The sequence below is a fragment of the Prionailurus viverrinus genome, chromosome C1, assembly GCF_022837055.1.
Source record: "Prionailurus viverrinus isolate Anna chromosome C1, UM_Priviv_1.0, whole genome shotgun sequence".
Lineage (NCBI taxonomy): Eukaryota > Metazoa > Chordata > Mammalia > Carnivora > Felidae > Prionailurus > Prionailurus viverrinus.
Window position 1 is genome coordinate 66,297,605 of NC_062568.1, and position 24,074 is coordinate 66,321,678.

General features: G+C 34.9%; 1 protein-coding gene across 2 annotated transcripts in view; it reads right to left on the reverse strand.

Annotated features, from left to right (window-relative positions):
• PSMD14 (proteasome 26S subunit, non-ATPase 14) overlaps positions 1 to 24,074 on the reverse strand; it is a 97,372-nt gene that overhangs the window by 65,634 nt on the left and 7,664 nt on the right. For both annotated transcript variants that reach the window (XM_047870487.1, XM_047870489.1), the window contains one exon: positions 22,463 to 22,514. In XM_047870487.1, the coding sequence (XP_047726443.1) occupies positions 22,463 to 22,510 (48 nt within the window). In that variant the 5' untranslated portion in view covers positions 22,511 to 22,514. The remainder of the gene's footprint in view (positions 1 to 22,462; positions 22,515 to 24,074) is intronic.

Genomic DNA, 24,074 nt, shown 5'->3' on the forward strand with positions numbered 1-24,074 from the left:
CACTGTTAAGCAAAATTATGTACACATTCTCCTACTGATGGACAATAGGCTGTTTTCAATTTCTTGATATTATGAAATAGAGATCAGCAAACTACAGCCTGTGGGTGAGCCAGCTGACTGTTTTTGAAAATGAAGTTTTACTGGAACAGAGCCAGGCCCATTCATTTTTTTTTTTTTTTTTTTTTTTTTACATATGGCTGCTTTAACACTACAGTGGCAGGGTGGAATTGAATAACTGCAACAAAGACCATTTGGTCCACAAGCCTAAAATATTTACTATCTGGCCCTTTAAGAAAAGGGTACCAACCCCTGATATAAACAATGCTGTTATGAATGTTCCTGTCTCCATGTGGGAGACTTTCACCAGGGAACATAATTAGGAAAAGATCTGCTAGGTTGTAGAGCAGGCAAATCTTTATCATTACTAGATTTTAGCAAGGTGATTATACACTTTTACAGTTTTTTTATAGTTCATATTCATGTCTCTTCTAATGTTTGTATCTTTTGCCCACCTAAAAATGGGTATCTTTCTGGTTTCTTAAATATATATATTGATAACCAGTGCTTTCTCCACTATATGTTAGATACCTCTTTCCAATCTGTGGCTCACCATTTTGCTTTGTAACCTTCTTCATGTCTCAGCTACATCTGAAAAATGAGGATTACAACATAACCCAACTTCATACAGTTGTTGTAAAGAGTATATGAGTTAATGTATATAAAGTACTTAGAACAGTGTCTGGTACAAGTGCTCCACAAATACTAACTGTTTATTCTATAATGGTGTTTTTGGAGGAAAATGAATTTTAAATTCCAATGTAAATTAATTTATCAACCTATCCTGTTAGTATTCATGCTATCTTGTTTAAGAAATCCAGCCCTATACATTCAATTTTATGTGTCCATAAAGTAATATTGGTCTCAACCTATCTTGTTTATTACTCCCTCTGAATGCTAAGAATGGCACTTTCAGTTAACATGATTTCAATTAATTATTCAATTTCAGCATTTTTTCTTCAGTATAATTTTAATATTGATCTCTCTAAAGTTCAAGTAGAAAATAGAACCGCATCTAGAATATCTAGTCCCAAACAAATTTTACCCTTTAAAAAGTAAATAGGGGCGCCTGGGTGGCGCAGTCGGTTGAGCGTCCGACTTCAGCCAGGTCACGATCTCGCGATCCGCGAGTTCGAGCCCCGCGTCGGGCTCTGGGCTGATGGCTCGGAGCCTGGAGCCTGTTTCCGATTCTGTGTCTCCCTCTCTCTCTGCCCCTCCCCCGTTCATGCTCTGTCTCTCTCTGTCCCAAAAATGAATAAACGTTGAAAAAAAAAATTTTTTTTAAAAAAATAAAAAGTAAATAAAAGAGAGATCTGCTTATGTCCAAGATATAATAACAGAGACTAAATTTACATTCCCACTTAAAACAAATAAAAAGATAAAATTATATAAAACAATAGTTTATAAGACATGGTTGATCAAGTAATAAAGGACTATGATTTCTGAGAACAGGGCAACACAGAGATGAACCTTACTACCACCCAAGCTGACTGCCTTAAGATAGTTTCCAGGCTACAGTGCAGGGGAAAGGAAAACAGGCAGAATCTAGTGGACCCTCTGAGTTGAGGTGATGGAGCTGAGATTACTGCGAGACCAAAGCAGCCAGAACTATCAGGGCAGAGTACTGATAATAGCTGAGAAAATAGCTGCTAAGAGAGAAAACTCTAGAGACCTTGAGGTTCCTTCTTGGGTATTCAGCTGGGTACTGATAAGCGCATGTATGAAGAAACTACCAGGAGCTGAGGAAAGAACCACCCAAAAGGATTAGAGAGAAGAATACTTACCTCTCCTATAGCACTGGCAATAGTGCCTGTTCCCACCAACAAAACTGAAAAATCTCCAAATGCAAAGGTATTAATTAGACAGAAGGGTCTTGCCTCAATAGTGGAAAATAATGAGCCCCAAACTAGGCACTGCTCCAAATTCACCTAATAATTTTTAAAAGCAAAACTAGAAAGAATCAAACAGATTGAAGTAACTTACTGCATTCCATAATAAATATCAAGAATATTTACGAGAATAAAAAACAGCCAGCATACAAGGCAAAATTCACAATGTTAGGCACTAGTGAAAAATGACCAGGCATGCAAAGATCAATCGAAACCAATTCAGAACTGACAAAGATAATAAAATTAGCAGACAAGGATACTAAAATGTTATAATTGTTAAAAAGTGGAGACATGGGAGACATAAAACAACCCAAATAAAAGTTCCTGAGGTGAAAACTGTAATTTTATCAGTGGTAATAGGATGAAGTAGGGGTGAATTCTGAGAGGCATGGTAGCGCTTTAACCCTAGGGTGCCCATGGGTGACCAAAAGGTGAAAAAATATTAAGATAAAAAATACACTAGATGGGATAAATGGAAGATTAAATCATACACACACACACACACACAAATGAGTTAACTTGAAGACACAGCAATAGAAAATGAAACACAGAGACCAAAAAGATAGGAAAAAAAATTAACAGAAACCATAAATGAACTATAGGTCAACTACAATGAGAAAAAATATACATGTCTTTGGGATCCTTGAATGGTGGATAGGTGGTAGGAGAACAGAAAAATATTTAAAGAAGTAATTCAAAATTTGTTGAAACTTGATGAAAATAATAAGCCTACAGATACAGGAATCTCAAAGAATCACAAGCACAAGAAACATGAACAACATCAACATAGAGCACACCATCACTAAAAACCAGTGATAAAGAGAAAAATCTTAAAAAATATTACAGTACAGTAAGGACAAATACAGAGATCAATAAAACAGAATTAAAATTTCAGAAATAAATCCTAACAAAGGGACCAACACAATTCAATAGGAAGAGTTTTTTCAATGGTGCTAAGAATATTTACATGCAAAAGCATGATCCCCACCTCACAACATGCACAAAGTGGATCACAAAAATAAATTTAAGAGCTAAAATCATAAAACTCTTAGAAGAAAACTGAGGAGTAATTTTTCCCGAACTTTGGTTAGACAGTGATTTCTTGGTACAACATCAAAGGCACAAGTTATAAAAGAGAAAACTGATACACTGGACTTCAAAGAAGTATGAAAAATTTTAGTGTTTCAAAAGTTACCATCAAGAAAGTGAAAAGATAACCCATGGATTCGAATAAAATATTTGCAAACTATATAAAGGAGCATATAAACATAATATATAAAGATATTTAGATCTTTAATATAAAATATATAAAATATAATATTTACAACACAATATTAAAAAGAAAAATAACTCAATTGTTTAAATGGGCAATAGACCAGCATGTAAAAAATGTTATGTCCTGGGGTGCCTGGGTGGCTCAGTCAGTTTAGCATTGATTTCAGCTCAGGTCATGATCTCAAGTTCGTGGAGCCTGCTTGGGATTCTCTCACCATTCTCTCTGCCCCTCTCCTGCTGCATGCCAAGGACTTGGGAGAGAGGGGAATGAGGAATTATTGTTTAATAAGTACAGAGTTTCTGTCTGGGAAGATAAAGAAGTTCTGGACATGGATGGTGGTGACTGTACAACAATGAAAATATGCCTAATGCCACTGAACTGTATACTTAAGAATGGTTAAAGTGGTAAATTTTATGTCATGTATATTGAGAAAAATAGGTAAATTGTAATATGAGAAAAATAGGTAAACAGTAATATCATAGATTTAAATGTAACCATATCAATAATTACATTAAATATACATGACCTAAATATCTCAATTAAAAAGCCAAGATTGGGGCACCTGGGTGGCTCAGACGGTTAAGCATTCAACTTGATTTCAGCTCAGACATGATCTCAGTTCATGAATTTGAGCCCTGCATCAGGCTCTGTGCTGACAGTGCAGAGTCTACATGGGATTCTCCCTCTCTCTCTGTCCCTCCCCCACTCATTCTCCCTCTCTCTCTCAAAATAAATAAACTTAAAAAGGAAGGAAGGAAGGAAGGAACAAAGAAATAAATAAAAGAAAAAATAAAAGAAATAAAACATAAAGCCAAGATTAGCAAACTAGATTGAAGACAAACAAGACCCACCTATATGCTGCTTATAAGAAAGGTACTGAAAGTAGGTGAAATAAAGACCCAAATAAATTCACTGGAAAAAATGTACCACATTACCACTAAATAAAAAGAAAACTGGAATCTGTGTTAATAACAATTTAAAGAAGCTCATTATATAATGATAAAGGGTCAATGTGATCATCTCAACAAAAGCAAAAGAAGAATCTAACAAAGCCAATATCCATTCTAGATGAAAGCTAAATAAAGTAAAACTAAAGAGCAACTTCTGTAACCTGATAAAAACCACCTATTTAAAAACACATAGCTAATACACTTGATGGTAAAAGAATGAATGCTTTCTCTGAGATCAGGAACAAGACAGGAAAGCCCACTTTTACATCTATTCACCATTTAACTGCAGGTTCCAGTCAGTTCAGCAAAAAAAAGAAATAAAAGGCATCCAGATTAGAAAGAAGTAAAACTGTTTTACAGACAACATAATCAATGAAATAAAATTACTTATTATAATAGCATCAAAAATATGAAATATAACATAAATATGATATAACATGAAAATTCTGTACATTTAACTACAAAAAATTGCTGAGAAAAATTTAAAACCTTAATAAAGAGATATACACTGTGCTCAAAAAAGTTTACTTCTTCAATATAACTCTATAGGTTTTATTTCAAATAAGCAACAGCATTGAAAATACTAAAGAAAAAAAATTATAACAAAACTCATAATATGCTTCCATAATCCATATAATTTTAGGATCTACAGCTGCTTCTAAATAGTATTACCGCCTTTTTATATCCCTGTTATTCACCAATATTCCAATATACCATAAAATATTCAAATACAGTGTTATATTAACAGAGTGACCTGCTTTAATTCAATACATTATAAGTCCTAGCCACAGCAATCAGAATAAAAAGAAATAAAAGGCATCCAAATCAGAAAAGTTGTCACTATTTGTAGGTAACAAGATACTACATATAGAAAAACTTAGACTCCACCAGAAACTATTAGAATAAATTCAATAAAGCTGCAAGATACAAAATTAAAATGTTCTCTTTCTATGAACTATTAATGAACTGTCAGAAAGAGAAATTAAGAAAACAATCCCATTTACAATTGCACCAGAAGAATAAAATATCTAGAAGTAGATTTAACCAAGGTGGTGAAAAACCTGTACTCTGAAAACTATAAAACACTGATGAAAGAAATTAAAGATGACACAAATAAATCGAAAGATATACCATGTTCATGGATTAGAAGAATTAATATTGTTAAAATGTCCATACTGTCCAAAGCAATCTACAGATTCAGTTCAATCCCTACCAAAATACCAATGACATTTTTCACAGGACTAGAACAAATACATAATCCTAAAATTTGTAAGGAACCATAAAAACCATGAATAGCCAAAGCAATCTTGAGAAAGAACAAAAAAGCTGGAGGTATATAATGTTCCAAATGTAAACAATACTACAAAGCTATAGTAGTCAAAGCTATATGGTACTGGCACAAAAATGGACACACATATCAATGGAAGAGAATAAAGAACCCTGAAATAAACCCATGATTATACGATCAATTAATCTACAACAAAGAAGGCAAGAAACAATGGAGAAAGAACAGTCTCTTCAATAAAAAATATTGGGAAAATTGGACAACTACATGCAAAACAATGAAACAAGACAACTTTCTTACACCATATACAAAAATAAACTCAGAATAGATGAAAGACTTAAATGTAAGGCCGCAAACCATAAAACTAGAAGAAAACATAGGCAATAAGCTTTTGGACATCAGTCTGAGCAATATTTTTTTTTGGATGTCTCTTCAGGCAAGGGCAACAAAAGCAAAAATAAACACATGGTACTACGTCAAAATAAAAAAGCTTGTGCACAGCAACAAAAACAACAAAAAAATCAAAAAACAAAAAGGCAACATACTGAATGGAAGATATTTACAAATGATATAAATAAGGGGATATATATCCAAAATATATAAAGAACGCACACAACTCAATATCAAAAAACAATCTAATTTAAAAATGGGCAGAGCACATGAATAGATATTTCTCCAAAGAAAACATACAGATGGCCAAGAGACACATGAAACATCACTAATCATCAGGGAAATGTAAATCAAAATCACAATGAAATATCATCTCACACCTGTCAGAATGGCTATTATGAAAAAGACAAGAAATAACAAATGTTGGCAAAGATGTGGAGGAAAAGGAACCCTTGTGCATTGTTGGTGGGAATGTAAATTAGTGCAGCTACTATGAAAAACAATATGGAGGTTCCCTCCGAAATTAAAAATACAACTGCCATATGATCCAGCAATTCCATCCCTTGATATGTATCTGAAGAAAACAAAAACACTAATTAAAAAAGATATATGCACCCCTATGTTCACTGCAGCATTATTTACAATAGCCAAGATATGGAATCAACCTAAGCATTCATCCACAGATGAATGGATAAAGCTGTAGTATATATACAATGGAAAATTATTCAACCACAAAAAAGAATCAAATCTTGTCATTTGCAACAACATGGATGGACCTAGAGGGTATTATACTAAGTGAAATAAGTCAGAGAAATACATATAATCTCACTTACATGTGGAATCTAAAAACAAAACAAATGAATAAAACAAGATAGAACAGACTCTTAGATACAGAGAACAGTCTGGTGGTTGCCAAGGAAGAGGGGTGGAGGGCGAAATAGGGGAAGGAGATTAAAAGGTACAAACTTCTAGTTATAAGATAAATAATATGTGAGGAAGCAATGTATAGCACAGGGAACAGAGTTAATAACATTATGAAAACTTCATATGGTGACAGATGGCAGCTACATCACTTTGTAATGCAAAGAAATGCTAAATCACTATGTTGTACATCTGAAATTAATATAATGTTGAATGTCAACTACCAAAAAAAAAAAAATCAGTGACCCTGCTTAAATTTAACCATTGTCTGACAAAGAAGGCACTATGTAAGAGCTTGAAATGTACAACTTGCCAGCTGATATAAAAAAGTTCTAGATTAGCAAATGAAAAGTAATCTACAGATGGCTATATACAATTCAGAGAAGTCGGCTGAATAAAAGGTGGAAACTATCTGCACTTACAAACCTAAATTAGGCTAACTGAAGCCTTTTGAATGTTCTGCCATAATTCAACATTAAATACAGTCCTGAGTTGTTATGGTTTCATTATTAAAATAAGTTAACGGTAAGGCTATCATTATCTACCACTCCTAATATGGGTTTCTAGCACCATTCTGGAGGTCCATTACCTAACATTACTTCTAATAATCACATAATCCTGCAAAATAAGTACTATAGTGCCTGTAGTATAAATGAGGAAGCTGGGGCTCAAAGAAGTTAACCAATGTGTGCAAAGTGATCAAGGTAAGTGGTGACACCTAAAAATTCAAAGCTGCCAATGTTGTAGTAAGTATCTTTTCATAAACATTAATACGAGAAACAAACTAGGAGCGCCTAGGTGGCTCAGTCGATTAAGCATCCAACTTTGGCTCAGGTCATGATCTCACCAGTTCATGGGTTTGAGACCCATGTCAGGCTCTGTGCTGACAGCTCAGAGCCTGGAGCTTGCTTCAGATTCTGTGTCTCCTCTCTCTGTCTTTCCCCTGCTCATGCTCTGTCTCTCTCGCTCTCTCAAAAATAAATAAATACTAAAAAAAAAAAAAAAAAAAAAAGAAACAACCTAAGTGTGCATCAACAGAAGACTGGTTAAATAAATCATGGTTCATCCATAAAAGGGGATAGCAAACAATCACTTAAAGAAAAATGAGGTAGCTTTATAGGTACTGAATATGGGAGGGGACAATATCCAGGATATACTATTAAGTATGTATATTCCCAGTGTCCAATACAGTACCCACTGGCTAAATTGTAGTTATTTAAACTTAAATTATTGAGGGGCCCCTGAGTGGCTCAGTCAGTTAAGCGTCCAACTTTGGCTCAGGTCATGATCTTATTGGTTATGAGTTCGAGTCCCATATTTAGCTCTCTGCATTCAGCACAGAGCCTGCTTCAGATCCTCTGTCTTCCTCTCTCTCTGCCCCTCCCCTGCTGGTTCATTTTTTCTCTCTCTAATAAACTTTTAAACTTAAATTATTTAAAATTAAATTTAAAAATTTAGTTCTTCAGTCATACCACCCATATTTCAAGGGCTCAACAGCCACATGTGGCTAGTGGATACCATATTGCACAGCTATGTATAACATGTTTCTTTGTTCATGGAAGGTGCTACTTGGACAGCACTAATACAGAGTATCTCTAGAAGGACAGAAACTGCTAACAATGGTTGTTTCTAGAGAAGATGACAGAAATGGCAAGGCACTTATTCAACTTATAAACAGTTCTAACTTCTGAACTCTGTAAGAAGTCATACTACCTATTTAAAAGTAACTACCTATTTAAAACTACTTTGTTCAGTTCTCAAAAAAACTCCTTGATTTATGCTGGTTAGAAGCATAAAAATCTCAGAAGTTCTGAGGCATAACAGATAAGAGATTAAGAGATAGGAAACATCTCTCCAAGATTTCCTAGAAATACTACTGACCTCTGCCTTAACGTCATTAAACATTCATCTATGCCCAATACAATTGGGATACCAACCAAAAGATTACAGAGTTCTTATTTCAGAGGAATTAAAGGAACGGGGACAGGAAAAAAAATAAAAAGTCAACCAAAACTTATTACAGAGCATTAAAGCTGTGGTCAAAACGCCCAGGGGAAAATTCTATTCTTTTGGGAAGGAAGGCAAAGATCACACTCTGTCACATCCATTTATACTGTTGTTTAAGGCTCTACATAGGAACACCTAAAAGCAAGTCATTCAGTTCCACTCTGAAATCATTATTTTTTCCTTCAAATGTCATAGTTACTTAATTGCCATATGCCTCAAAAATGGAAACCTGTTGCTTAATCAATGCTATTTATGAACTCCTGGACATTTTTGCCTAGGAGAGGGAAGAAAAGCCAAACCTAAGAATAAAAAAAGGGCACAGTGGTTAGGTAATCCAAAATAACAAACAACAAAACATTTGAATTGATACTTTTTTCTCACTGGGACAAAGTCCACTCAGAGAGGTTGAAGGGACTGAGGATGATATTAACATATGAAAACAAACCCTGGAAGAAAAATGAATAGGAACAAGACCCCAGACATCTGTTTTCCTGCATATGGATACTGTATTGTCATTTTCTCTAGTCTCTCTAGGCCATTCAGATCTAGTTTAGTTCCAGAATGTGGGCTTTCATCGTTGCCTACTGCCTTTCTCAGGGAGTTTAGACAGATCAGAGATCTGTGCCAAGGCAGAGAGAAAGCCAGGCTGGTGTCCACAAAATGACAAAGGCATGAATATGTCCCTACACAAATTGAGGACCAGAGAGGGACTCCATAATCTAACCATATCCACAAGCATTCGAAGAAGTCAACTTACTAAGGAAAACATCCTATAAAATATAAGACCAAGCAGGCACCTGGGTGGCTCAATCGGTTAAGTGTCTGACATCGGCTCATGTCATGATCTCATAGTTTGTGGATTCAAGCCCTGCATCGGGCTCTGTGCTGGCAGCTCAGAGCCTGGAACCTGCTTTGGATTCTGTGTCTCCCTCTCTATCTGTTCCTCCCCTGCTCGCACTCTGTCTCTTTCTCTCTCAAAAACAAAGATTAAAAAAAATTTTTTTAATTATAAGACCAAGCAAGGAAGATATGGCACAGTGAGAAAAAAACATATGACAATTATTCCAGAAATCTATATTTCCAAATTACCAAACAAATCTTAAAATGTAATAATTACCAGTAAGTAATTTAAATCCTAAAAAATATACAAGACAGATGTTCAATTCATTCCATACAACTGCTACATGTAGAAATCTCAACACTTAAGTGGCCTCAGACTACTCTACATTTATTTAAGGGAGGGAGACGTTTGAAAATGAATGTATGTTACCAGGAAAGTACAAAGAAACTTGCCAGTGTGTGCCAGCTTCATGGTTCATGGGCAATGAGCATCGCCTGCTTGTGCCAGTCAGATCTCCAACCAACGTTACTGTGCAGGCCATTAAAGAAGCTGTTAATACTCTGGTTTAAAAACTAATCTCAGCACAGGGCAGAGCAGCAGATTAAGCAGAACTTTACATCAGTGGCAGGTCTCCCAAGTTCTCTTGATGCCACAGAATTCATAAGTGGGATCAGTATGTTCTAAAAAAACATGGTACTGCAAAAGGAAAAAAAAGGTTCCACAGCATCAAGCAGTGTAATACTTGAAACCTCATCATCAAAGTGACAGTTTTCAAGTGCCATTTATGATGCCCTAGTCTGGAAACATCCCAGCTAACCCATCTGATCAAAAATTTCACAGATGGAAGCACTTGATGGCTAATTGGCAAGTCTATTATTCAAATAAAACAGCTCTCTGTACCTCTTCTTTCATTATTACAAGTCAAGGTACAACAAGACTGGTCATTCAAATTCACTTAGTAAAGAACGTCTTTCCAAAAGTAATTTTTTTAATATAACAACTTTATTTTGGCAGTCAATTTACAGCACTAATCAATTTCTGAATAGTAAGGAAAATGTTTTATAAACTAAAAGGAGAAAGGAACATAAACCTTCTTTAAAAAGTTGTCCTATTTGTATACTCTGCTTTTGCCAATATATCAAGGTATACATTATACATTATCATAGGGAATAAAATGAAATAAGCAGTCAATCCCTAAATATTCTTAAAACATGAAATTGATATTACATGTCACAATAAAGAAAAATCCTCTCCAATATTTTAGGTTTCCTAAAAATTTAAAAAGCAAGCATCTTACTCTTCACCTACATTTTGCAATAAAAATTTCCAGACTAATTAAGATTTTTTAATTTATGAAGCAAGTAGCCAATGACAACACTATAAGATTATCTACCTGATATAGATGTTGTTGATATAGAATAGACTTTGGCATCAGACTTGTGTTCCAAGTCTAACTTCACTTCTTAGTTCTGTGACTCAACCCTATAATACAGGAATAATTATCCCCATTCATATAGGATTGTTATGAGGATTAAATGAGGAGATTAAGTACATAGAACAGCTCACATCAAAACATGGGAAGCATTCGGCATTTGTCCATATTCGGTATAAGACCACTTCTATAAATTCTAGGGGAATCCTGATAACTGTAAAAATATGTGGTTTCTCTTTATGGATCCATACACTTGCCCTAGACCCCACTGACAATTACATTCCCTCTTCGGAGTATTTGGCTATCTCCCTATATTGCTCCCTATATTTCACAGCCCTGAAGGAAACCCCTAAGGAAGAGCCTTGTTGAAAGACTGAACTATAAAATGTTCAAAGATCTCATTTAGTCTATAACACAGAAACTAGGGGAGTGCCTAGGTGGCTCAGTAGGTTGAGCATCCATCCAACTGTTGATTTTGCCTCAGGTCACAATCCCAGGGTTGTAGGATCAAGCCCTGCTCAGTGTGGAGCCTGCTTAATATTCTCTCTCTCTCTGTCTCTCTCTCTCTCTCTCTCTGTCTCTCTCTCTCTCTCTCCCTCTCTCTCTCCTGCCCCCTTCCCCATTTCACGTTCTCCCTCACTCTCTCTAAAATAAAAAATTAAAAATTAAAAAAAATTTAAATAGAAATCAGAGGGTAAAATGGGAAGGAAATAATAGCCTGAAACTGTGGAACCAGGTGCAAACTAAAGTAAAATCAAAATGGTCTCCCTATACTGATATGGCTATTTAAAGATAACAAAAATATATTCTACTAGGTAATGAAATAAGCAGTTTCCATGAAGTAAAAGAACACCTTTTCTATAAAACATTAAAGGGTGCCTTACCAAAACTAGATTTTGTTAGTTTATCTACTTTTGATTGGCATTTTGCTTTCAATTAATTACTTAGGCTCTGGTGTTTAGAATGCTAGAGAACAAAGAACTAATTAACAGAGAGCTACCATAGGCAGGTAAGAATGTATTTGGGTGAAAAGAGGGAAAATGTACACAGGAGTAAGAGAAAAGTGTAACTATCAAAATCATTAATTTATTCTTTATTGTCCCTAAGCCTTCCCATTGTGCTCAACATAGGCATTCAGTGTCCCGGCAGGAAGAGCCCGTGAAACCACCAGCAGTGTGAAGAGCAGCGCTGGGAAGCTGCCTGAGGGAGACTATTGCCCTGCTCTGGTGGCATATGCTTCCCCGGCACTCAACCCAGATAACATCCAACAAAGAACCACCTTGAATGTGTTGTGGGAGAGAACACTAACCATATCTGTCCAGATTTTAAATGAGTATTAGTATTTTATCTAGAAAACTGTCCAAATGGTAATATGATCTGAAAAGTTACAAGTTACATCACAAAAGTTTAAAACTGGAAACCCAAAGATCAGTGCTCCAAATGAGCAAGACGGCCAATAAATCAAATACGCAAAACAATGTTGAGGGTAGGGAAGAAAACGACATACACCAGATTTTCAAGATCGTAACATCCCACACATTTGGCATATTGAGATTACATTGCAATATCTTAGTTTCCTATATTAAACAGGGGTATCTTCTCTTATTTCTCATCCCATATACTTTTTCTACCAAAAATGGTATCAAATGTCTTGGTCCATCATATATTTGACTTCAAATTTAAAATTTTAATGTTTCATTTTTCCTCATAATTTTGATGCTCTATTTCATCAGAATGTAAGTTTGGAAGATAATCTCACTGTAATTGAAAATAACTGCTCCCCGGGCCACCTGGGTGGCTCAGTCGGTTTGAGCATCCAACTCTTGATTTCGGCTAAGGTCATCATCTCACGGTTGTGGGGTTCAAGCCCCACATCGGGCTCTGTGCTGACAGTGTGAAGCCTGCCTAGGATTCTCTCTCTCTGCCCCTCCCCGCTCGCACTGTCTCCTATCTCTCTCAAAATAAATAAATAAACTTAAAAAAATGGAAAAAAAAATTTAATTAAAAGAAAAAGAAAAAAGAAAGAAGAAAATAACTGCTCCCCTTAAAGAACTCAAACAAAACCATTTATGGTAATTTCACATCAAATTAGAAGTTTAACATTCACAAGTGTCAAAGATCTTTCCCCTTGAAAGACCACTCACTAGAAAGTTCAAACAAGATGACAGAAAGTAACCACAATGCACCCGCCAGGAATTTGTTTTCCTTTTACTTGAGAACTCTCAAGAGTAGATTTGAGACCTCTCAAGAGCACCACATTTTTCATGGGGCTTAATATCTATTCAGCAGAATTACATTACAATGACAACTAGAAAGAGTATACTCTAATTAGCTTGCTATTGACCTGACCTTTCCTAATTTTCTACAGTAGAAACACCAGCTCAAGTACATGAATAATTAGGAACTATACTTTAAAAATAATAGAATTATTACCTGGCAAGCACAGCAAATGAAAAAAAATAAAGGCATATTATATTTTTGCTTTGTTTCTAAAGCAAAATCACTATTTATTTGTAGTTAAGCAAAGAAAACAAATACAATTTCTTGACCCTTCCCTACTTCTTAATAGGCAGAAAAATGGCCAAATTAATCTACCAATGTTTAGAAGGGCTCTTTGTAAGTGTTCAGAGGATCACCTAAGGATAGAATACTCAAAGAATCAAAGAAAAAAAAAGGTAACCAGAAGCATCCATCAGTATATAAAAGTTGTCAAAACAAGCTAAAGAGCTCAAGGAACATATAAAAAAAAGCCTTTTATGAAAATCTGTAATTTATCTTAAAATAGTGCTGTAGTAGCCTTTTTGTCTCTGCTTCCATTCTTGCCATCTTACCTCTCCTCTCCAGAGTACCCAGGTTTTTAAAAAATGTTTCAAGCATTAACTCCTTTGCTGAAAAATCTCTAATGATTTCCAATCAGTTGGAAAAGCATCTTCTACAAGGCCCTACATAGTCTAGCGTCTGGCAACCTCTCTAGATTTATATGGAATGCCTAAGCAAGGCATGAAAAAGAAGTACTGAAAAATAAATTAGGATGCATTTCTGGTTTTGTTTTACTTGGTGACTTTTTAAAAAAAGTACTAAAGGGGGCGCCTGGGTGGCGCAGTCGGTTAAGCGTCTGACTTCAGCCAGGTCACGATCTCGCGGTCCGTAAGTTCGAGCCCCGCGTCAGGCTCTGGGCTGATGGCTCGGAGCCTGGAGCCTGTTTCCGATTCTGTGTCTCCCTCTCTCTCTGCCCCTCCCCCGTTCATGCTCTGTCTCTCTCTGTCCCCAAAATAAATAAACGTTGAAAAAAAAAAAAAAGTACTAAAGGAGGGGTGCCTGGGTGACTCAGTCAGTTAAGCGTCCGACTTCGGCTCAGGTCATGATCTCACAGTTTGTGGGTCCAAGCCTCGAGTCAGGCTCTGTGCTGACAGCTCGGAGCCTGGTGCCTGCTTTGGATTCTGTGTCTCCCTCTCTCTCTCAAAAATAAATCAGCATTTAAAAAAGTACAAGAAAATGTTATTTAACGTCATTTAGTGGTACTCACTGACTTGTTCTTTTGCTTATTTTTTGTTTGTTCATTTGTCTATTAAGAAGAGAGAACAGAGGCACCTGGGTGACTCAGTCGGTTAAGTTTCTGACTTTTGGTTTCTGCTCAGGTCATGACTGATCTCACAGTTCGTGAGATCGAGCCCCACATCGGGCTCTTCTGCACTGTCAGAGCTTGGGATTCTCTCCCTCTCTCTGGCTCTCCCCCACTTTCACTTGTGCTCTCTCTCTCAAAACAAACAAATAACTTTAAAAATTAAAAAAAAAGTAAAAATAAAAAACAGTATATATGAAGTAAAAGTTCCTTTTACCTCCCTCCCTTCTCATGAATTTGTGTTGGTTTATCTAGGCCTAAGGTAGTTGCTAGCTACATGTAACAATAAATTTAATTAAAATTAAAAATTCAGATCACACTGGGCATACTTCATGGACTGAACAGCTACACGAGGAGACTTAATTTAAATTAATTGAAATTAAAATTAAGTAAAATTTAAAATTCAGTTCTTCAGTTGTTCTACTCACATTTCAAGTGCTTAACAGCCAAATACGGCTAGTGGCTATTGTACTAGAGTCCATATAGAATATTTCCATCACTGCAGAAAGCTCTACTCGATAGTGTTGCTGTAGAATTTGTTATACTTTTACTTACGTTACGTACCCTTTAAAAAAGTATTGTGTTTTATATTAACATTAATGCTTTCATATTGTATATGTCTCTACAACCTGACTTTTTCCCTTCATATGTTTATAAGTCTAAGAATCTAGTCCATTTTAACTGGAGTATAATAATTCCATTCCATTATATTCCAGTAACACATTTTCCCACAGACAGAAATTTAGGTGTTTTGCAATTTTTCAATAATCTAAACAATGTCACAATAAATATCCTTAAACATGTGTCCTGACACATGTGTGTGAGAATTTCTCTAAAGTGAATAAATGGAATTGCTGAGTCACAGAAGTCAGGGCATTTTCAATTTTACTACATACCCGTCAAATTAATTTCCAAAGTGACTTCAAGCATTTACACTCCATACACAGTGTGTTCATTCAACGTATATTTATGGTTCTCTATTTGCCACGTAACGTTCTAAAACACTGATATACAATCCTTAACCAATTCCCACACCCATAGTGCACACCCACACCTAACCAAAGGGAAAAAACTTACGTGAAAATCTTTGCTTTCCAAAATCTTAACACTTAACAGACTTTTGTTTTTAAAAAACTCTAATACTTGTTCTAATTTTCATTTCTGTGAGGTACAGTGAAGCTGAGTATCTTTTCCTACTTGCTGGCAGTTCTTGCTCTACAAATTGCCATTACATGTTCTTTCTTCTGAGGTTGTCTTTTATTGTCTTACTGATTTATGGTTCTGCTAAATGTGTTGCAGACAATGTGTTACAAACATCTTCTCTATCCCTTGTCTTTTAAGTTTGTTTCTATGTCTTTGTTGGGGCAAGAGATAGTAATGTACTGAAGCAGTCAAATTAGCAACCTTATGATTTTGCTTTCCTATTCTGAGGTCATAAAGGCAAAATTTTCTTCTAAAAAATTTTATGAGGTCTGTCTACTGTGTGACTGACACGTTAGTTTATTTAATCCTTTTAAGAAACATCTACGGTAGGTATTAATCTCATTACAAAAATACAGTAATTGAAAATTTTATTGTGGTAAAAAACACACAACACAAAATTTATCATTTAAACATTTTTAAGTATACAGTTCTATGGCTTTAAGTACATTCACACATTCACATTATTGTGCCACCAACACCACTATCCATTTCCAGAATTTTTTCATCTTCCCAAATTGAAACCCTGTACCCATTAAACACTAACAACCACATCACTAGGTCTCCCAACCCCTTACAACAACCACTCTACCTTCTGTCTCAGTGAATTTGACTAGTACTTCATATAAGCAGAATCACTCAATATTTGTCCTTTTGTGACTGGCTTATTTCACCTAGCATCATGTCTTCAAGGTTTATCCATGTTGAATTTGGTATGTCAGATTTTTCCTTCCTTTTTAAGGCTGAATAATATTCCATAGCATGTACATATCACATTTTGTTTATCTACTCATCTATCAGTAAGATACAAGTTGTTTCCACCTTTTGGCCACTGTGAATAATGCTATGACCATCGGTGTACAAAAATCTTTGAGTCCCAGCTTTCAATTCTTTGGGATATATAAGCAGAAATAGAATTACTGTGTCATATGGTAATGCTACATTTAATTTTTTGAGGAACCACCATACTGTTTTCCACAGAGGTAACATAATTTTATATTCCTACCAGTAATGCACAGGGTTCCAAATTATCTACATCCCAATCAACAATTGTGATTTTCTAGTTGTGTGTTGTTTTTGTTGTTGTTGTTGTTGTTGTTTTGTTTTGTTTTGGGATAACAGCCATCCTAATTGGTGTGTCTTCCAAACTTATAAAGTTTGATTTTCATAGTCATGTCTTCAATCCATGCGCTATACATCTTTGTATATAGAATAAAGTAGGAATCTACTATTAGTTTTCCCTCAATATAGAAAGCCACTTGTTCCAGCATCATTTAATGAACAGGCCTCTCCTTCCTAATTTTTAGTACAATTTCTATCACAAATCAAGTTCCCATATATGCATAATTCTACTTCTGGACTTCTTAATTGACTGCACTGATCTATCTACATACCAATATTATACTACTTGAGGCATATAATATTAAAATATATTTTGATTTTTGGTAGAGCAAGTTTCCTTTTCCTTTCTAACAATTTCTTTGCTATTTTTGGATTATTTTTTTCCTATATGAATTTCATACTTTTTAAAATGTTTATTTTTGAGAGAGATAAAGAGCACCCTTGGGGGGTGGGAAGGGGGAAACAGAGGGGGAGACAGAGGATCCAAAGCAGGCTCTGTGCTGACAGCAGAGGGCCCAATGCAGAGCTCGAACCCATGAACCACGAGATCATGACCTGAACAGAAGCCGGACGCTTAACCAGCTGAACCACCCAGGTACCCCACCTATATGAATTTTAGAATCAGTTTTCTAATTCCATGAAAATGCTGGTTGACATTTTTACTGGAACTGCACTGGATTTATGATTAAATTGGAAAACTGGCATCTGATATTAAAACTCCTTATCTATGAAAATGGTATTATTTCTTCATTTATTCCAAGTATTTTTTCCCATTACTATGTTAAGTTAATCCTTTCTATAAAACATTAGACCAAAATTCAAAAGACAAACAACTGAACAAACATTTCTACTCAAAGACCCATGGAAACAGAAAACTCGTTATTAGTTATGTATACAAAAGCCATACACTGCATGGATTTGAGAGTTATAACAAATACACTAGAACACATCCAATTCAGGAACTTATTTTGTTTAAATCACGCTACCCGAAATACTCCTTCAAAATTCAGCTTACATCTCACCACTTTCAGAAAGCCTCCTCTGATCATTCATCTATAGTATTGTCCATTATTTTTGCATCTGGAAATCACTAAGGGCCTGTATCAGAAAAGATACCGACTGATAACTTACTTATAGGCAACACAGGTCTGCATACGTGCTTAGTTTGGCCTACATCATGTTTCTTAAAACAAAAACCAGAGACCAAAATAATTAGGACATTTCACACAAAAGTCCAGGATTTCTGACTTGCAGGTTTTTCATTCCCTCTCAGGGACCCAGCTAACAAAGATCTCCATGCTTCCTTGATTACCAGGACAGGCAAATCATTACTTAAAGCTTCCACATAAAAGTGACCTATTAATTTCCAACTCACATTCCATTGGTCAAAGCAAAATCACGTTCAGGCTAACTTAAAAAATGATGGAGAAGTAAAATCCTACTATGTGTCTGAAAGGTTAAAAGTCAGAAGTATTTCATATAATTGAGGACTCTGACTTCAATCTCTTCCTTTCTATCTATTCTGCAAACTACCACTAGAATTACTTTTCAAGAATACAGATTGAATTACCTCGTAACTCTGCTACAAAAAAAAAAAAAAAAAAAAGTTTATAAACTATAATGCCTATGGGGAGAAAAAGCAAGAATCAACAGGAATGGCATTCAACCCTTTCACAATCTACTCCAAATTCATTTACCAGATTCTTTCCTCATTGTTTTCCCTTACATCACTTATTCTCCAACATTTTGAATATGTGTTGCCATATGCTCATTCCAAAGTTTAGCTCAAACATCATCTTCTCAATTGTCTTATTTACCTTTATTGTGTAAAAAGTTAGAAACCCCACATCCACTCTACTTACAAATCATATTGTTTTTAATGAGCACCAGTATCCACTCAAAGTAGTTAATATGTGCCAAACACTTAAACATAATTGCTATGCGTCTACTAAAATGTAAGATACCTAGGTTAAGTAACAATGTTCTTAGAGCATTGGAGATTATGCTTTAGCTACACCTATCTCTTGAGTTTTGTCCTCACAGCTTGCAGAAAGGTTAGTAGTCAAGACCTAAGTTGGGATAGTTATAAAGACAATCAAGTAGCCAAATTTACAACAGTAAATGCATTTAATAAATCATCTCACGTCTTACAGTAATTTCATGTTTGTAAGCACGTTAGCAAATAAAAAAATACATTTGAAATTTAAAGCCACTAGTTTACAAATTTTAATAGTTCTAATAAAACATCTGCTTGTTTCTACTTCAAATTACTGATAGGTTTATATAGGAGACTGTGGATAGATTTAATGATGTTAGCCTATCACTGTTCAAGTATTAACATTTAAAAATGTAATATTTAGGGGCGCCTGGGTGGCTCAGTCGGTTAAGCGTCTGACTTCGGCTCAGGTCATGATCTCACAGTTCGTGGGTTCGAGCCCCGCACTGGGCTCTGTGCTGACAGCCCACAGCCTGGAGCCTGTTTCAGATTCTGTGTCTCCCTCTCTCTCTGTCCCTCCCCTGTTCACGCTCTGTCTCTGTCTCAAGAATAAATAAACATTTAAAAAAAAGTTTTTTTTAATGTAATATTTAAAAAAAATAAAGCTTCTAGTTGTTTTGTAGGTATGGACACAATAATGAAGAACTAGGAAAAAGTACCAAGGTAAAGTTTTAATAAAGACATTGTGAACAGTTTTAAAATAATGAAGCCCAGTGAAAAGGGAACTAAAGTAGGCCAATAGATTTGGCAATTTGAGCAATTCCAAAACAGTAATGCAAGAGGCCAGTATATAACCTCACAAGAGTTGATAAAGGTAAGGAAGTAGAATCTTTGAGTATAAGCTGTTGCTTTAGAAATTTTAGAAATAAATGTAAGAAAAGGCTTAATGGCAGAATGCAGTGAAGTTTTGTTGTTCCTGGATACAGAAGACAAACATTTTTGTAGGCAGAGAAAGGGGTCAATTGAAAAGAGCAAAGTTTCAAGAGAGGATGGGATCAGAGAATAAGTGGAAAGATTAGCCATGGAGAAAAGAAAATCACTTAATTTCAGAGACAGTTAAGAGTTGTTAAGATGAAGAACTCTGTTCTGTTTGTAGTCTCATGTTTTAAAAGGGGCATCTGCAAACTTACCAGCAAGTATTCTGCCCCTATTTGTAACGACATTATGACTTTTCTGTTAAATAGTAAGAAAGTAACATTCCCCATTTATTTTTGGAGGGATAAAGCAGCTTATGTCTCCTTTTTTACTTTTATTGGCTACTATCCATTATTGAATGGAAAGAGTAGTTATTACCAATCCAAATATCTTTGTCTTTATTAAAAATAAACAATACACAACATTTTATTCCTGTTTATTGAAAAGTAACACACATTTGTTATGATAACATTATTTGTTATTATAACACTTGTTGCAAAAGGAACACTTAAGTATTTGTCAAATAAGTCTAGAACAAGAGTAAAATAAAATGTTAAGAAAAAAATTAATCATTGCACACTAGTATTAGATAAAGGAGTTATCACAGAAATTAGCACTCCACAAATTCTCCCTTAAGAGTTTGTCATCTAACTGGGAAGATGAAACACATACATGAAATAACAGATTCTCAAACAACATATTTTTAAGTTCAAAAAAGAATACAGAGGACACATGAGGCGATTAAGTATCAGAAACCAAGGAGAAGTTATTGAACCAAACTTAAGTTTTTCACTTACTGCAAAGGTTTGCAGTGGTCACTGAGATACAATATAGCTCAATCTGTGGTCAATAAAACCTTATTTCACGTCCAGAAATTTCCCCAGCATGGATTTGGATTTCCAGCATGGATATATAATTTATTGCATCTAATGCTTAAGAAAAATTACTTTGGTATTTAAATTTGCTGCAACTTCTACTAAGGCAAAAAAAGAAAAAAAATTCTACTAAGGCAATTACCATTGCCTACATTTTGCAGGTAAAACTGCAGTACCTACCTACATACTACCTCAGCTCACTTCTGACACTTTCATATGCCTTAATGTTGTTATTGCTCATTTCAGAATACATTAGGGAATTCTAGAGGTTATCTAGAATGCTTATAAAAGTATGGACACAGCTTTGGAAGGGTCAAATTCAGAGAGGCTCAGTCCTCTTAGAATGGATTACACAGCTCTTACAAAAATGAAGAATCATAAAGAAACATGCTGACAGTAAATGAACCTGAGAAATATTCAACACTAATAAAAGTAAAAACAGCTGATGTCTACACAAGGATGCAATACAGAATCACAAAATGATTCCAGTTTTCTAACAGGAGAAAGTTTATTAGTAGAAGCCATAATAGATCTACTCAAGGAATTTGGGTAAAAGTGCCTCCACACTGAAAATACCATGAAATCCCAAACAAAACTTTCTTTCACCAAATACAGACTACTTTAAATGAAGGAAGACAAACTCACTGCCAGTGATACGGAAATGAGGGAAAGCTGGTAACTAAAAAAAAGGGTTATAAAAATATTCTCGGGTCTACAAACCAGCCCCAACAGAAGGCAAAATAATAACAATAATAATAATAAATAAAAATAATAAAAAAAAAATATTCCCAGGGGTGCCTGGCTGGCTCAGTCAGAAGAGCATGCAAGTCTTGATCTCAGGGTTGTGGGTTCAAGCCCCACACTGGGTGTAGAGATTACTAAGAAAATAAATAAACTTTAGGAAAAAAAATTCCCAAAATTTGGTCATTAAACAACATATTACATAAAAGTCTCAGGAAAAGAACAACACATAGTTATCACTTTTGTGAATGGAGGACTGGAAAGATAATCAGTGCAGAACTCAAAAAATGGCAAAAGTTTCTTCTTCAGCTAAAAGCAGAATAAATACTTTGAGACAAAAAAAAAAAATCTATCTACAGACTGTTTGCCCAACAGCACGAAGGTAAATATAGTATTAAAAGTGAAAACAAATTTAGTTTTAATAGGAATGTAAGAAACCGTATATACCAAATTTAAAAAACAAGAGATATTACATATTAATTCACCCATGTATCATAACTACTATAAGGAATCCATCAGTTTTAAAATTGTACATACAAACATTCTATGGGTCAGTTTTCTCAATGTTGCCAAGAGGATGCCATGTTTACTTTTTCATGTGCTACTTCTAAAATCTACATTGTAAACCCAGAAATATGACATTTTGAGTCCTTTTTTTTTTTTTTTTTACTAAAAGGCAAGATTGACAATTCTCACATACACTCAAATTTTAAATTAAAAAGTAGAAAATTCTTATTCCTAGGAGAAAATAATTAAGATAATAGAAAATGTTCTCCACATGTTATTTACTGTTGCAATACAACAACCGGCAATAAGGTAAGCTTCTTACCATAAGGTTATCTGTGAGACAATTTCTTGGGAGTGATTTCTTTCTCTTTGGGTAACTAGAGAAAGACATGTAGTTTACACACAAAAAAAATACTAAAGGTCTATATATACTAACCTGGCCCAGTCCAGGCATACCTCCTCCAAGTCTAAGAAGTCTGTCCATATTTCTAGGAAACAGAAACAAAGGAAAACGTTCCTAAGCACAAAAGTGTTTACTCAATTGCTATCTATATAATTCACCTTCAGTCACTCAGTATGTCAAAAATATTGGTGGTAATTACAACACAACATCAGACTTCCTGTTAATTAACACCACATATTAATTCAAGAAGCTGTCTTCCATGCTAATTAACAGACCTTACTTTACTGCTTTGGTTTTGGGTTATCCCCGATTTTAAAGACAAGCAATCTTAGCATACTTTCAAAACTTTGCTATCATTAAGTTAATTATATTTCCTCATTGTTATCTAATAAAGTACCCGAATGAGGAAAAAGTGCCTGAAATGCTTATCATATGTATGATTGAATTTCCTTCAATTTGTCCAGAGTATACAAATAAAAATCCTCACTTTTAAATTAAATTTTAACATCCTCATTAGTAAGTTCTGTGCTAATTAACTTACAGCTTGTCAGTTACCATCAAAACTACATGTGAAAGACATTGTGAGCAGATTATGGATCTCTGAATTAGCATCAAAGCCTTTTTTAAAACGAACTCATTATACTAAAAGAAATATTATAAAGTAAACATTAAATGCATGAAGATAGTGTTCTAGAACCTACGCAGACATTTTGCATTATTTCAGATGTTGTGTAGACATATACCTTTTTCACTGAGGAAATTCAACTGCTGTCTCAATTATAATTTTAGAGTTAATCAATACAAAGATTAATTTTATCAATCTAGAATAACTATAGAAGACATTCTTATAAGCTTGAAAAACTCAGAAGAAATCAAAGAAATAGCAAGAGTACCAATATGGCCTCAAATGAAAAAAAAGAGTAACCAAATGATAAAAAATTAATATCAGTACAGCTAAATGTTGTTAAATGTTAAACATGGCAATGAAGCACTTCTTCTACTTGAAAATCGCTAGTGCCTTAAAATTTCCTTTTCTTTCTAAATATATGCTTTAGTGGGGCGCCTGGGTGGCTCAGTCGGTTAAGTGTCCGACTTCAACTCAGGTCACGATCTCGCGGTCCAGGAGTTCGAGCCCCGCGTCGGGCTCTGGGCTGATGGCTTGGAGCCTGGAGCCTGCTTCAAATTCTGTCTCCCTCTCTCTCTGCCCCTCCCCTGTTCACGCTCTGTCTCTCTCTGTCTCAAAAATAAATAAACGTTAAAAAAAAAAATTTTTTTTAATAAAAAAATTTTTAAAAAATAAATGTATGCTTTAGAAAATGGTATTACAATTTATATTCTATATTAAATGCTAACAAATTAGTCATCTGTTCATGTTATTTTACTAGTTAGAACTGCTATACAAACTAAAACTTAATAATATACTCAAGATCATTACAGCCTAATCATTTTTGCTGAATCTTGCTAACAATTTACTTCTATATTTAACAATGTTAATACTCTAAACTTTACTCAAGTCCACATATAGGAAACTTGCACAAATGATATAGGCATGGAATCTTCACAAAGTGAATACTCTCCCATAACCACCACCTAGATAAAGAAACATTATCAGCACCTAAAAACACCTGTCATGCCCCTTTTTCGA